At 32.5% G+C, this 17,192-nt stretch overlaps 1 protein-coding gene across 1 annotated transcript in view; it reads left to right on the forward strand.

Annotated features, from left to right (window-relative positions):
• The window catches only part of LOC148430837 (alpha-2-macroglobulin-like protein 1), a 630,872-nt gene that overhangs the window by 452,698 nt on the left and 160,982 nt on the right, over positions 1-17,192 (forward strand). Inside the window, exon 18 of the mRNA XM_088466430.1 lies at positions 12,974-13,037. Coding sequence (XP_088322556.1) covers positions 12,974-13,037 — 64 coding nt within the window. The remainder of the gene's footprint in view (positions 1-12,973; positions 13,038-17,192) is intronic.

Raw genomic sequence — 17,192 nt, forward strand, 5'->3', positions numbered from 1 at the left:
ATTATCTTGTTGCTTCTAATCATTATCTTGTTTCTATTCATTATCTTGTTTGTAGTCAGTATCTTGTTGTTTCTAGTCATTATCTTGTTGTTTGTAGTCATTATCTTGTTGTTTCTAGTCATTATCTTGTTTCTAGTCAGTATCTTGTTGATTCTAGTCAGTATCTTGTTGTTACAAGTCATTATCTTGTTTCTAGTCACTATCTTGTTGATTCTAATCATTATCTTGTTGTTTCTAGTCATTATCTTGTTTCTAGTCAGTATCTTGTTGATTCTAATCATTATCCTGTTGTTTCTAGTCATTATCTTGTTGTTTCTAGTCAGTATCTTGTTGTTTCTACTCATTATCTTGTTGTTTGTAGTCATTATCTTGTTGTTTCTAGTCATTATCTTGTTGTTTCTAGTCATTATTTTGTTGTTTATAGTCATTATCTTGTTTCTATTCATTATCTTGTTTCTAGTTATTATCTTGTTTCTAGTCAGTATCTTGTTGTTGCTAGTCACTATCTTGTTGTTTCTAGTCATTATCTTGTTTCTAGTCATTATCTTGTTGATTCTAGTCAGTATCTTGATGTTTCTAGTCATTATCTTGTTTCTAGTCAGTATCTTGTTGTTTCTACTCATTATCTTGTTGTTTGTAGTCATTATCTTGTTGTTTCTAGTCATTATCTTGTTGTTTCTAGTCATTATTTTGTTGTTTATAGTCATTATCTTGTTATTTGTAGTCATTATTTTGTTGTTTCTAATCATTATCTTGTTGTTTGTAGTCATTATTTTATTGATTATAGTCATTATCTTGTTGTTTGTAGTCATTATTTTGTTGTTTCTGATCATTATCTTGTTGTTTGTAGTCATTATTTTGTTGTTTATAGTCATTATCTTGTTGTTTGTAGTCATTATTTTGTTGTTTCTATTCATTATCTTGTTTCTAGTCAGTATCTTGTTGTTTCTAGTCATTATCTTGTTGTTTGTAGTCATTATCTTGTTGTTTCTAGTCATTATCTTGTTTTTTCTAGTCATTATTTTGTTGTTTCTAATCATTATCTTGTTGTTTGAAGTCATTATTTTGTTGTTTCTAGTCATTATCTTGTTGTTTGTAGTCATTATTTTGTTGTTTCTAGTCATTATCTTGTTGCTTCTAATCATTATCTTGTTTCTATTCATTATCTTGTTTCTAGTCAGTATCTTGTTTCTAATCATTATCTTGTTTCTAGTCATTATCTTGTTGTTTCTTGTCACTATCTTGTTTCTTGTCACTATCTTGTTTGTAGTCAGTGTCTTGTTGTTTCTAGTCAGTATCTTGTTGTTTCTAGTCATTATCTTGTTGGTTCTAATCACTATCTTGGTGTTTCTAATCATTATCTTGTTATTTCAAGTCAGTATCTTGTTGAAACTAGTCAGTATCTTGTAGTTTCTAGTCATTATCTTGTTTCTAGTCAGTATCTTGTTATTTCTAGTCAGTATCTTGTTGTTTCTAGTCATTATCTTGTTGTTTGTAGTCATTATCTTGTTGTTACTAGTCATTATCTTGTTGTTTCTAGTCATTATCTTGTTTCTAGTCATTATCTTGTTATTTCTAGTCAGTATCTTGTTGTTTCTAGTCATTATCTTGTTGTTTGTGGTCATTATCTTGTTGTTTCTAGTCATTATCTTGTTGTTTGTAGTCATTATTTTGTTGTTTCTAATCATTATCTTGTTGTTTGTAGTCATTATTTTGTTGTTTCTAGTCATTATCTTGTTGCTTCTAATCATTATCTTGTTTCTAGTCATTATCTTGTTGTTTCTAATCATTATCTTGTTATTTCTAGTTAGTATCTTGATGTTTCTAGTAAGGATGTGCAGTCTCGGTTCGACTCGGTTCCGTTCGTTTTTTTTTGCCGAATCTTATTGGCTATCCAAAACTCGTGACAGCTGAAACCCAATAAGAATCGGGGAAAAAAAATGAACGGAACAGAGTAGAACCGAGCCTGCACATCCCTAGTTTCTAGTCACTATCTTGTTGTTTCTAGTCATTATCTTGTTTCTAGTCAGTATCTTGTTGATTCTAATCATTATCTTGTTGTTTCTAGTCAGTATCTTGTTGTTTCTAGTCATTATCTTGTTGTTTCTAGTCAGTATCTTGTTGTTTCTACTCATTATCTTGTTGTTTGTAGTCATTATCTTGTTGTTTCTAGTCAGTATCTTGTTGTTTCTAGTCATTATTTTGTTGTTTCTAGTCATTATCTTGTTTCTATTCATTATCTTGTTTCTAGTTATTATCTTGTTTCTAGTCAGTATCTTGTTGTTTCTAGTCACTATCTTGTTGTTTCTAGTCATTATCTTGTTTCTAGTCAGTATCTTGTTGATTCTAGTCAGTATCTTGTTGTTTCTAGTCAGTATCTTGTTTCTATTCATTATCTTGTTGTTTGTAGTCATTATCTTGTTGTTTCTAGTCAGTATCTTGTTGTTTCTAGTCATTATTTTGTTGTTTATAGTCATTATCTTGTTTCTATTCATTATCTTGTTTCTAGTTATTATCTTGTTTCTAGTCAGTATCTTGTTGTTTCTAGTCACTATCTTGTTGTTTCTAGTCATTATCTTGTTTCTAGTCAGTATCTTGTTGATTCTAGTCAGGATCTTGTTGTTTCTAGTCAGTATCTTGTTTCTAGTCATTATCTTGTTGTTTCTAGTCATTATCTTGTTATTTCTAGTTAGTATCTTGTTATTTCTAATCAGTATCTTATTTCTAATCATTATCTTGTTGTTTCTAGTCATTATCTTGTTGTTTCTAATCATTATCTTGTTGTTTCTAATCATTATCTTGTTGTTTCTAGTCAGTATCTTGTTGTTTCTAGTCATTATCTTGTTTCTAGTCAGTATCTTGTTGTTTCTAGTCATTATCTTGTTGTTTCTAATCATTATATTGTTGTTTCTAGTCAGTATCTTGTTGTTTCTAGTCAGGATCTTGTATCTAATCATTATGTTGTTGTTTCTAGTCATTATCTTGTTGTTTCTAATCATTATCTTGTTGTTTCTAGTCATTATCTTGTTGTTTCTAGTCAGTATCTTTGTGTTTCTAGTCATTATCTTGTTGTTTCTAGTCAGTATCTTGTTGTTTCTAGTCATTATCTTGTTGTTTCTAATCATTATCTTGTTGTTTCTAGTCATTATCTTGTTGTTTCTAGTCAGTATCTTGTTGTTTCTAGTCATTATCTTGTTTCTAGTCAGTATCTTGTTGTTTCTAGTCATTATCTTGTTGTTTGTAGTCATTATCTTGTTGTTTCTAATCATTATCTTGTTGTTTGTAGTAATTATTATGTTGTTTATAGTCATTATCTTGTTATTTGTAGTCATTATTTTGTTGTTTCTAGTCATTATCTTGTTGCTTCTAATCATTATCTTGTTTCTATTCATTATCTTGTTTCTAGTCAGTATCTTGTTGTTTCTAGTCATTATCTTGATGTTTGTAGTCATTATCTTGTTGTTTCTAGTCATTATCTTGTTTCTAGTCAGTATCTTGTTGATTCTAGTCAGTATCTTGTTGTTACTAATCATTATCTTGTTTCTAGTCACTATCTTGTTGATTCTAATCATTATCTTGTTGTTTCTAGTCATTATCTTGTTTCTAGTCAGTATCTTGTTGATTCTAATCATTATCTTGTTGTTTCTAGTCAGTATCTTGTTGTTTCTAGTCATTATCTTGTTGTTTCTAGTCAGTATCTTGTTGTTTCTACTCATTATCTTGTTGTTTGTAGTCATTATCTTGTTGTTTATAGTCATTATCTTGTTGTTTCTAGTCATTATTTTGTTGTTTATAGTCATTATCTTGTTTCTATTCATTATCTTGTTTCTAGTTATTATCTTGTTTCTAGTCAGTATCTTGTTGTTCTAGTCACTATCTTGTTGTTTCTAGTCATTATCTTGTTTCTAGTCATTATCTTGTTGATCCTAGTCAGTATCTTGTTGTTTCTAGTCATTATCTTGTTTCTAGTCAGTATCTTGTTGTTTCTACTCATTATCTTGTTGTTTGTAGTCATTATCTTGTTGTTTCTAGTCATTATTTTGTTGTTTATAGTCATTATCTTGTTATTTGTAGTCATTATTTTGTTGTTTCTAATCATTATCTTGTTGTTTGTAGTCATTATTTTATTGTTTATAGTCATTATCTTGTTGTTTGTAGTCATTATTTTGTTGTTTCTGATCATTATCTTGTTGTTTCTAGTCATTATTTTGTTGTTTCTAATCATTATCTTGTTGTTTGAAGTCATTATCTTGTTATTTGTAGTCATTATTTTGTTGTTTCTAATCATTATCTTGTTGTTTGTAGTCATTATCTTGTTGTTTCTAGTCATTATCTTGTTGTTTCTAGTCATTATTTTGTTGTTTATAGTCATTATCTTGTTATTTGTAGTCATTATTTTGTTGTTTCTACTCATTATCTTGTTGTTTGTAGTCATTATCTTGTTGTTTCTAGTCATTATTTTGTTGTTTATAGTCATTATCTTGTTATTTGTAGTCAGTATCTTGTTGTTTCTACTCATTATCTTGTTGTTTGTAGTCATTATCTTGTTGTTTCTAGTCATTATCTTGTTGTTTCTAGTCATTATTTTGTTGTTTATAGTCATTATCTTGTTATTTGTAGTCATTATTTTGTTGTTTCTAATCATTATCTTGTTGTTTGTAGTCATTATCTTGTTGTTTCTAGTCATTATCTTGTTGTTTCTAGTCATTATTTTGTTGTTTATAGTCATTATCTTGTAATTTTAGTCATTATTTTGTTGTTTCTATTCATTATCTTGTTTCTAGTCAGTATCTTGTTGTTTCTAGTCATTATCTTGTTGTTTGTAGTCATTATCTTGTTGTTTCTAGTCATTATCTTGTTTTTTCTAGTCATTATTTTGTTGTTTCTAATCATTATCTTGTTGTTTGAAGTCATTATTTTGTTGTTTCTAGTCATTATCTTGTTGTTTGTAGTCATTATTTTGTTGTTTCTAGTCATTATCTTGTTGCTTCTAATCATTATCTTGTTTCTATTCATTATCTTGTTTCTAGTCAGTATCTTGTTTCTAATCATTATCTTGTTTCTAGTCATTATCTTGTTGTTTCTTGTCACTATCTTGTTTCTTGTCACTATCTTGTTTGTAGTCAGTGTCTTGTTGTTTCTAGTCAGTATCTTGTTGTTTCTAGTCATTATCTTGTTGGTTCTAATCACTATCTTGGTGTTTCTAATCATTATCTTGTTATTTCAAGTCAGTATCTTGTTGAATCTAGTCAGTATCTTGTAGTTTCTAGTCATTATCTTGTTTCTAGTCAGTATCTTGTTATTTCTAGTCAGTATCTTGTTGTTTCTAGTCATTATCTTGTTGTTTGTAGTCATTATCTTGTTGTTTCTAGTCATTATCTTGTTGTTTCTAGTCATTATCTTGTTTCTAGTCATTATCTTGTTATTTCTAGTCAGTATCTTGTTGTTTCTAGTCATTATCTTGTTGTTTGTAGTCATTATCTTGTTGTTTCTAGTCATTATCTTGTTGTTTGTAGTCATTATTTTGTTGTTTCTAATCATTATCTTGTTGTTTGTAGTCATTATTTTGTTGTTTCTAGTCATTATCTTGTTGCTTCTAATCATTATCTTGTTTCTAGTCATTATCTTGTTGTTTCTAATCATTATCTTGTTATTTATAGTTAGTATCTTGATGTTTCTAGTAAGGATGTGCAGTCTCGGTTCGACTCGGTTCCGTTCGTTTTTTTTTACCAAATCTTTTTGGCTATCCAAAACTCGTGACAGCTGAAACCCAATAAGAATCGGGGAAAAAAAATGAACAGAACAGAGTAGAACCGAGCCTGCACATCCCTAGTTTCTAGTCACTATCTTGTTGTTTCTAGTCATTATCTTGTTTCTAGTCAGTATCTTGTTGTTTCTAGTCATTATCTTGTTTCTAGTCAGTATCTTGTTGTTTCTAGTCAGTATCTTGTTGTTTCTAGTCAATATCTTGTTTCTAGTCAGTATCTTGTTGTTTCTAGTCATTATATTGTTTCTAGCCAGTATCTTGTTGTTTCTAGTCATTATCTTGTTTCTAGTCAGTATCTTGTTGTTTCTAGTCAGTATCTTGTTGTTTCTAGTCATTATCTTGTTTCTAGTCAGTATCTTGTTGTTTCTTGTCACTATCTTATTGTTTCTAGTCAGTATCTTGTTGTTTCTAGTCATTATCTTGTTTCTAGTGATTATCTTGTTTCTAGTCAGTATCTTGTTGTTTCTAGTCATTATCTTGTTTCTAGTCAGTATCTTGTTGTTTCTAGTCATTATCTTGTTTCTAGTCAGTATCTTGTTGTTTCTTGTCACTATCTTATTGTTTCTAGTCAGTATCTTGTTGTTTCTAGTCATTATCTTGTTTCTAGTGATTATCTTGTTTCTAGTCAGTATCTTGTTGTTTCTAGTCAGTATCTTGTTGTTTCTAGTCATTATCTTGTTTCTAGTCAGTATCTTGTTGTTTCTAGTCATTATCTTGATGTTTGTAGTCATTATCTTGTTGTTTCTTGTCATTATCTTGTTTCTAGTCAGTATCTTGTTGATTCTAGTCAGTATCTTGTTGTTACTAATCATTATCTTGTTTCTAGTCACTATCTTGTTGATTCTAATCATTATCTTGTTGTTTCTAGTCATTATCTTGTTTCTAGTCAGTATCTTGTTGATTCTAATCATTATCTTGTTGTTTCTAGTCAGTATCTTGTTGTTTCTAGTCATTATCTTGTTGTTTCTAGTCAGTATCTTGTTGTTTCTACTCATTATCTTGTTGTTTGTAGTCATTATCTTGTTGTTTATAGTCATTATCTTGTTGTTTCTAGTCATTATTTTGTTGTTTATAGTCATTATCTTGTTTCTATTCATTATCTTGTTTCTAGTTATTATCTTGTTTCTAGTCAGTATCTTGTTGTTCTAGTCACTATCTTGTTGTTTCTAGTCATTATCTTGTTTCTAGTCATTATCTTGTTGATCCTAGTCAGTATCTTGTTGTTTCTAGTCATTATCTTGTTTCTAGTCAGTATCTTGTTGTTTCTACTCATTATCTTGTTGTTTGTAGTCATTATCTTGTTGTTTCTAGTCATTATTTTGTTGTTTATAGTCATTATCTTGTTATTTGTAGTCATTATTTTGTTGTTTCTAATCATTATCTTGTTGTTTGTAGTCATTATTTTATTGTTTATAGTCATTATCTTGTTGTTTGTAGTCATTATTTTGTTGTTTCTGATCATTATCTTGTTGTTTGTAGTCATTATTTTGTTGTTTCTAATCATTATCTTGTTGTTTGAAGTCATTATCTTGTTATTTGTAGTCATTATTTTGTTGTTTCTAATCATTATCTTGTTGTTTGTAGTCATTATCTTGTTGTTTCTAGTCATTATCTTGTTGTTTCTAGTCATTATTTTGTTGTTTATAGTCATTATCTTGTTATTTGTAGTCATTATTTTGTTGTTTCTACTCATTATCTTGTTGTTTGTAGTCATTATCTTGTTGTTTCTAGTCATTATTTTGTTGTTTATAGTCATTATCTTGTTATTTGTAGTCAGTATCTTGTTGTTTCTACTCATTATCTTGTTGTTTGTAGTCATTATCTTGTTGTTTCTAGTCATTATCTTGTTGTTTCTAGTCATTATTTTGTTGTTTATAGTCATTATCTTGTTATTTGTAGTCATTATTTTGTTGTTTCTAATCATTATCTTGTTGTTTGTAGTCATTATCTTGTTGTTTGTAGTCATTATCTTGTTGTTTCTAGTCATTATTTTGTTGTTTATAGTCATTATCTTGTAATTTTAGTCATTATTTTGTTGTTTCTATTCATTATCTTGTTTCTAGTCAGTATCTTGTTGTTTCTAGTCATTATCTTGTTGTTTGTAGTCATTATCTTGTTGTTTCTAGTCATTATCTTGTTTTTTCTAGTCATTATTTTGTTGTTTCTAATCATTATCTTGTTGTTTGAAGTCATTATTTTGTTGTTTCTAGTCATTATCTTGTTGTTTGTAGTCATTATTTTGTTGTTTCTAGTCATTATCTTGTTGCTTCTAATCATTATCTTGTTTCTATTCATTATCTTGTTTCTAGTCAGTATCTTGTTTCTAATCATTATCTTGTTTCTAGTCATTATCTTGTTGTTTCTTGTCACTATCTTGTTTCTTGTCACTATCTTGTTTGTAGTCAGTGTCTTGTTGTTTCTAGTCAGTATCTTGTTGTTTCTAGTCAGTATCTTGTTGTTTCTAGTCATTATCTTGTTGGTTCTAATCACTATCTTGGTGTTTCTAATCATTATCTTGTTATTTCAAGTCAGTATCTTGTTGAATCTAGTCAGTATCTTGTAGTTTCTAGTCATTATCTTGTTTCTAGTCAGTATCTTGTTATTTCTAGTCAGTATCTTGTTGTTTCTAGTCATTATCTTGTTGTTTGTAGTCATTATCTTGTTGTTTCTAGTCATTATCTTGTTTCTAGTCATTATCTTGTTATTTCTAGTCAGTATCTTTTTGTTTCTAGTCATTATCTTGTTGTTTGTAGTCATTATCTTGTTGTTTCTAGTCATTATCTTGTTGTTTGTAGTCATTATTTTGTTGTTTCTAATCATTATCTTGTTGTTTGTAGTCATTATTTTGTTGTTTCTAGTCATTATCTTGTTGCTTCTAATCATTATCTTGTTTCTAGTCATTATCTTGTTGTTTCTAATCATTATCTTGTTATTTCTAGTTAGTATCTTGATGTTTCTAGTAAGGATGTGCAGTCTCGGTTCGACTCGGTTCCGTTCGTTTTTTTTTACCAAATCTTTTTGGCTATCCAAAACTCGTGACAGCTGAAACCCAATAAGAATCGGGGAAAAAAAATGAACAGAACAGAGTAGAACCGAGCCTGCACATCCCTAGTTTCTAGTCACTATCTTGTTGTTTCTAGTCATTATCTTGTTTCTAGTCAGTATCTTGTTGTTTCTAGTCATTATCTTGTTTCTAGTCAGTATCTTGTTGTTTCTAGTCAGTATCTTGTTGTTTCTAGTCAATATCTTGTTTCTAGTCAGTATCTTGTTGTTTCTAGTCATTATATTGTTTCTAGCCAGTATCTTGTTGTTTCTAGTCATTATCTTGTTTCTAGTCAGTATCTTGTTGTTTCTAGTCAGTATCTTGTTGTTTCTAGTCATTATCTTGTTTCTAGTCAGTATCTTGTTGTTTCTTGTCACTATCTTATTGTTTCTAGTCAGTATCTTGTTGTTTCTAGTCATTATCTTGTTTCTAGTGATTATCTTGTTTCTAGTCAGTATCTTGTTGTTTCTAGTCATTATCTTGTTTCTAGTCAGTATCTTGTTGTTTCTAGTCAGTATCTTGTTGTTTCTAGTCATTATCTTGTTTCTAGTCAGTATCTTGTTGTTTCTTGTCACTATCTTATTGTTTCTAGTCAGTATCTTGTTGTTTCTAGTCATTATCTTGTTTCTAGTGATTATCTTGTTTCTAGTCAGTATCTTGTTGTTTCTAGTCAGTATCTTGTTGTTTCTAGTCATTATCTTGTTTCTAGTCAGTATCTTGTTGTTTCTAATCATTATCTTGTTGTTTCTAGTCATTATCTTGTTGTTTCTATTCATTATCTTGTTTCTAGTCATTATCCTGTTGTTTCTAATCATTATCTCTTGTCTAGTAATTATCTTGTGTCTAATCATTATCTTGTTGTGTGTAATCATTATCTTGTTGTGTCTAAGCAATATCTTGTTGTTTCTAGTCATTATCTTGTTGCTTCTAATCATTATCTTGTTTCTAATCATTATCTTGTTGTTTCTAGTCATTATATTGTTGTTTCTAATCATTATCTTGTTGTTTCTAGTCATATATTGTTGTTTCTAATCATTATCTTGTTGTTTCTAATCATTATCTTGTTGTTTCTAGTCATTATCATGTTTTTTCTAGTCATTTTCTTGTTGTGTCTAGTCATTACCTTGTTGTTTCTAATCATTATCTTGTTGTTTCTAGTCAGTATCTTGTTTCTAGTCACTATCTTGTTGTTTCTAGTCATTATCTTGTTATTTCTAGTCATTATCTTGTTGTTTCAAATCATTATTTTGTTGTTTCTAATCATTAACTTGTTGTTTCTAGTCATTATCTTGTTGTTTCTAGTAATTATCTTGTTGTTTCTAGTCATTATCTTTTTGTTTCTAGTCATTATCTTGTTGTTTCTAGTCATTACCTTGTTGTTTCTAGTCATTACCTTGTTGATTATAGTCAGTATCTTGTTGTTTCTAATCATTATCTTGTTGTTTCTAGTCATTATCTTGTTGTTTTTAGTCATTATCTTGTTGTTTCTAGTCACTATCTTGTTTCTAGTCATTATCTTGTTGTTTGTAGTAAGTATCTTGTTGTTTCTAGTCATTATCTTGTTGTTTCTAGTCACTATCTTGTTTCTAGACATTATCTTGTTGTTTCTAGTCACTATCTTGTTGTTTCTAGTCATTATCTTGTTGTTTCTAGTCACTATCTTGTTTGTAGTCAGTATCTTGTTGTTTCTAGTCAGTATCTTGTTGTTTCTAGTCATTATGTTGTTGTTTCTAATCATTATCTTGTTGTTTCTATTCATTATCTTGTTTTTAGTCATTAACTTGTTGTTTCTAGTCATTATCTTGTTGTTTCTAGTCAGTATCTTGTTGTTTTTAGGCAGTATCTTGTTGTTTGTAGTCATTATCTTGTTGTTTCTAATCATTATCTTGTTGTTTCTATTCATTATCTTGTTTCTAGTCATTATCCTGTTGTTTCTAATCATTATCTCTTGTCTAGTCATTATCTTGTGTCTAATCATTATCTTGTTGTGTGTAATCATTATCTTGTTGCTTCTAATCATTATCTTGTTTCTAATCATTATCTTGTTGTTTCTAGTCATTATATTGTTGTTTCTAATCATTATCTTGTTGTTTCTAGTCATTATCTTTTTGTTTCTAGTCATTATTTTGTTGTTTCTAGTCATTATCTTGTTGTGTCTAGTCATTAACTTGTTGTTTCTAGTCATTACCTTGTTGTTTCTAGTCAGTATCTTGTTGTTTCTAATCATTATCTTGTTGTTTCTAGTCATTATCTTGTATCTAGTCATTATCTTGTTGTTTGAAATCATTATTTTGTTGTTTCTAGTCATTATCTTGTTGTTTCTAGTCATTATCTTGTTTTTTCTTGTCATTATCTTGTTGTTTCTAGTCATTACCTTGTTGTTTCTAGTCATTACCTTGTTGTTTCTAATTATTATCTTGTTGTTTCTAGTCATTATCTTGTTGTTTCTAGTCATTATCTAGTTGTTTCTAGTCATTACCTTGTTGTTTCTATTCATTACCTTGTTGTTTCTAATCATTATCTTGTTGTTTCTAGTCATTATCTTGTTGTTTCTAGTCAGTATCTTGTTGTTTCTAATCATTATCTTGTTGTTTCTAGTCATTATCTTGTTTTTAGTCATTATCTTTTTTCTAGTCATTATCTTGTTGTTTCTAGTCATTATCTTGTTGTTTTTAGTCATTATCTTGTTTCTAGTCATTATTTTGTTGTTTCTAATCATTATCTTGTTGTTTCTATTCAGTATCTTGATGTTTGTAGTCATTATCTTGTTATTTCTAGTCACTATCTTGTTGTTTCTAGTCATTATCTTGTTGTTTCTAGTCACTATCTTGTTTCTAGTCATTATCTTGTTGTTTGTAGTCAGTATCTTGTTGTTTCTAGTCATTATCTTGTTGTTTCTAGTCATTATCTTGTTGTTTCTAATCATTATCTCTTGTCTAGTCATTATCTTGTTGTGTCTAATCATTATCTTGTTGTGTCTAATCATTATCTTGTTGTGTCTAATCATTTTTTTGATGTGTCTAATCATTATCTTGTTATTTCTAGTCATTATCTTGTTATTTCTAGTCACTATCTTATTGTTTCTAGTCAGTATCTTGTTGTTTCTAATCATTATCTTGTTGTGTCTAATCATTATCTTGTTGTTTCTAATCATTATCTCTTGTCTAGTCATTATCTTGTTGTGTCTAATCATTATCTTGTTGTGTCTAATCATTATCTTGTTGTGTCTAATCATTTTCTTGTTGTGTCTAATCATTATCTTGTTGTGTCTAATCATTATCTTGTTGTTTCTAATCATTATCTCTTGTCTAGTCATTATCTTGTCTAATCATTTTCTTGTTGTGTCTAATCATTATCTTGTTGTGTCTAATCATTATCTTGTTGTTTCTAATCATTATTAATAGACCCCCCTAGTGGTCATAAATCCTAATAGTAGTAACCCCCACACATACAAACACCCTTAGTACTATAAATAAAATATTTTCATTAAACCAACCCCCTCCCTTTGAAAATAGCCTATTTTTCCACACACCTTTTTTATTATTCTGTTACCCTCTCTCGCCTCATATTTCTCTATATTACACCTCCTCCGACCCCCATGGTTATATAACTAAGTTCCCCTCCCATCGCTCTGTGATCCCCGTCAGGAGTGCTGTATAAACAACTTCTATTGCACTTCAATAAACCGCACACTTACACTGCACAGCCCAAGTGCTTATTACAGTATCTGTATTCTCTGGTGTTACTATTATACTCTGCATTCCAGCACCAGTAGCACACACATACTGTACCAATATCATCTGGGTGTGACAAATTTCAGTTACTGTACAGCAAAGGTCCCAGTCACAAGAAGAGCTGCTCAGTCACCATCTGATTATAACAAGAACAATGGAAGTGGAAAGTTCCTTGTTCTTACAGCGCCAGGGCACCAGGCAGTAGCTTGGTTATCTCATTCCTGGGATTCGTAATATAATCTAGTTATATGGTGATCATTGCTTTGGTTCAGGTCATAGTGTTGGTGGAGAGAAGGGACTTATGCCGCTGGTATCATGGAGGGCAGTAATAATCTACAGCTAACCCATAACATTGCATTCGTCTTTTGATTAAAATCTGCTCTCTGCTGTATAAACACTAATCTATATTATACATTTGCTTCCTCGCAGGAGATGGGACTCTTAATACTGAGCAACTGGAAGATTGTGGCTCCGGTGACCTGTAAATCCTATGGTATGTAGCATTATTATTTCTTTTCAGAGATGAAAGATTTGTAGTATTTTTCCTGAGCTACTGATGGTGCGACACTTGGACACATATCATGGTACTTACTGACATCCGAGGTCAGAGATAGGCTCCACGACCAGTGCGCCAAGAGACCAGCTCCCAATTGTGCCATCCATCCAAACAGTGTACAGCAGTACATCCCTATATATACACAGTACATACAGGTGTGTCCTCATACACCTAGGGGTACATTTACTAAAGTGACAGTTTTTAGAGTGAGTTTTAGAAGAGATGTTGCCCATAGCAACCAATCAGATTCTAGCTATTATCTTCTAGAAAGTGCAAGTTAAATGAAGAATGTAGAATCTGATTGGTTGCTATGGGCAACATCTCTTCTAAAGGGAGAGGGAGGGGGAGGGAGAGAGGGGAAGAGGGGAGAGAGAGAGGGGGGAAGAGAGAGAGGGGGGAAGAGGGGAGAGAGAGGGGGGGAGAGAGAGGGGGAGAGAGGGAGGGGGAGAGGGGAAATAAAATTGCTTAGGTTAAATAGCCCAGTGTTTCTCTGATTGGACACTGATTGGACACTGATTAGGTCATTCTGTAGGTATCTAACAATTCCTCAGAAGCTTTGATCTAAAGCTTAGTTTGGGGATTCAGTTTCCCCACTAGATTGCTGGTGAAAGGCTGAAAGATAAATTTATTCTCAGCATTAAGAAAAATAACTTCTCCAAAACTTTAAAGTATATTTACCATGTCAACTAGAAATCGCTTTCTCTGGGAAGTGACAGAAGAAACCTTTCTTAAATCACCAAATCAGCAGTAGGTGTCAGTGAAGTGATTAACTTTAGTAAGAAGATCTACAACCACTAGAATATTGTCCTTCCTTCTGGAATGAGGACACCCAATAATGAAGATTGTACCCCAAGTTCATGAAGATACTGAGGCAGACCCACGTGATGCACTGAGGAGTCTTGTACCCGGCATAAGTGTCACAGGGATTCACAAGACATCCTGTTTAAAACAGTCAAATGCATCTCCTGACAGGAATGGACTGGAATAGACACACAGCTAAGCAGAGTTTTACGATATCTACCTTACCTGTAGGGACACCTTGGGTCATGGGCAAGTTTGGGAGGCTTGACAATGCCCTGTTATTATTACTATGTTACAGCTGTGATGTGCTGGAGGTGTGACTGCACCACTTTAGCCCAGTTATTAAATACATGTACCAGTGCTTATGTGACAGGGGTCCCCAGCTTGCCCCTGCTCCTCCTCATATGTGATTACTATGTGAAGATGTGATTCCTGCCTCTCAGAAGGGGCAGCTTTGAGGAGCTGTACAGGAGGAAACCATGAAGAGCTTCCTTGTTAGAAACTAAGTAATAACTGGTGAGCCTGGGCCAATAAGGAAATGCACCTATAGGTCTCACCAGGGCTGGTGAAAGTATTAGTAATACAAGGAGGTGCTGCTGACAATGGATTTAGCTGTTATCCAGTCATCCCGTAGTTCATGGTCAGCCTCCATTGTGATGGCGTCCAAAAACTCAGATGAATATGGCTTGGGGACAGCTGAATGATGTGAGCATGTGTGAGCCCATGCCATGCGCTGAAGCCTTGATAGGTGAGTTAGCAAGTTATAGGTACATTTCCATCTCCAGGTGAGTAAAAGGCATTGGCAAATTCCACTGACCCCAGTGCCTCAAAAATGTTTGTCACTTATCAAATTGTCACTTATCAAATTGTCACTCAATTTGGATTGTACAAGTTTGTGGATGAAGAACACAATGACCAGACCAATGCCTACATTCTCACCCTGGGAACTGCCACTGTGTCTCCCGAATCCTACTCTGCTCCCTTATAAGCTCTCCTTACTCCTCAACATTAACGTCTCTCCATCCCACTCGTCCCCAGGTCCCTCTTACCAGTCACAGGAGCACACACAGCTTTCAGGTATTGGACTCTATAGTTTAGCTGAGGTGTCTGCTCTTACTGCTCTTTTCTGGAAGCAGGTAAACCTTACAGTGCTCGCCTTGGTCAGCTATTAGTGCCAGCATACCTGCAAATGTATTTATTTATTAACAGTTTCTTATATAGCCCAACATATTCAGTTGCGCTACACAATTGCAAACATTAATAGAACAAAACTGGGTAATAATAGACAGACAGGGGTAGGAAGGCCCTGGTCACAAAGCTGTATAAATGGACTTGAGCTTAAGCTCTACTTGAACAAGTTCCAACAAAGTCAATGGAATGAGAACTATGGCAGAGGATTTATCAGGGTTTCTTTCTAGATATTGTCTCTGTAGATATTTAAATACCATCATTCACTTCTGACACCAACGCATCCTCTATACGGTACATAGCTGAATTCCATCTATATGTGTTACATCTATGCATAGAGGCGCACACCCTAAACCCTTCACCCACCTCTCCTGACAGATAGGGGAAGAATTCAGGCAGCGATGTCATGGGACAACCTCAGTGTCTCTGGATGTCCTCACATCGGGTGTGGGTAAAATCTGGATCTATACTAAATGTATTAAAAAAGCCGGATCCACACTATACAAATGCTCTATTAGGTGATGACAGCTTCTGCTAAAAATTCATATGAATAGACATTATACCAAAAACACTATATAAATAACGACATAAAACATAAGTGGTGTGAAAATGACCAGCTAAATACAATAGTAAGTGGTCGGAAGAAAGAACGGCAGCTGACCGGTGGAGTCACTTGAGTTGATTCAAGTTCACTTTGAACAACATTGGTGTTTGCCAACGGCACTAACAACAACGGCAGAAAAGTGAGCGGCCTGCAACTCCCATATCAATAACACACAAACAGCCAATGCGGCCAGGTGGAGCTGCTCATCCCAGTAGGGTGGAATCAGCCTGGCCAGTGTATTGAAGGCTAGCGCAAGATGGCTATGGGAACGCTGTCCTTTCCCACCAACCATTCACAAAGCCAATGATATGGCATACCACTAAGGGGAAGGAGGGAGGGAAATTCAGGAAACAAAGAGGCAGGTTACATGCCAAGCACCCATTACGCATCGGAAGACACGGCCAATCTCCGCCTTCACGCAGCCATAGGCTGATCAAGCTGACATCACAGCACAATGCCAAAATGGAAACCACAAAGTAATGACACTTTACACACAGCCTGTCCCAGCCTTGGGGTTTACAGGCCCACACATGCGCACACCCAGAGCAGCCAGATCCACCCTAATATCACACACACACACTAATAAAACACACACACACTAATATCACACACACACACTAATATCACACACACACAGTAATAAAACACACACACACACTAATATCACACACACAAACACTAATAAAACACACACACACTAATATCACACACACACTAATAAAACACACACACACTAATATCACACACACACACACTAATATCACACACACACAGTAATAAAACACACACACACTAATATCACACACACACACTAATATCACACACAAACACTAATAAAACACACACACACTAATATCACACACACACTAATAAAACACACACACACTAATATCACACACACACACACTAATATCACACACACACAGTAATAAAACACACACACACACTAATATCACACACACAAACACTAATAAAACACACACACACACTAATATCACACACACACTAATAAAACACACACACACTAATATCACACACACACAGTAATAAAACACACACACACACTAATATCACACACACAAACACTAATAAAACACACACACACACTAATATCACACACACACTAATAAAACACACACACACTAATATCACACACACACACTAATATCACACACACACAGTAATAAAACACACACACACACTAATATCACACACACAAACACTAATAAAACACACACACACACTAATATCACACACACACTAATAAAACACACACACACACTAATAAAACCTACACACACTAATATCTCACACACACACACACACTAATATCACACACACACACTAATAAAACACACACACACTAATATCACACACACACACACTAATAAAACACACACACACACTAATATCACACACACAAACACTAATAAAACACACACACACACACTAATATCACACACACAAACACTAATAAAACACACACACACACTAATATC

The sequence above is a fragment of the Taudactylus pleione genome, unplaced genomic scaffold, assembly GCF_031769625.1.
Source record: "Taudactylus pleione unplaced genomic scaffold, aTauple2 ptg003137l, whole genome shotgun sequence".
NCBI classification, from domain to species: domain Eukaryota; kingdom Metazoa; phylum Chordata; class Amphibia; order Anura; family Myobatrachidae; genus Taudactylus; species Taudactylus pleione.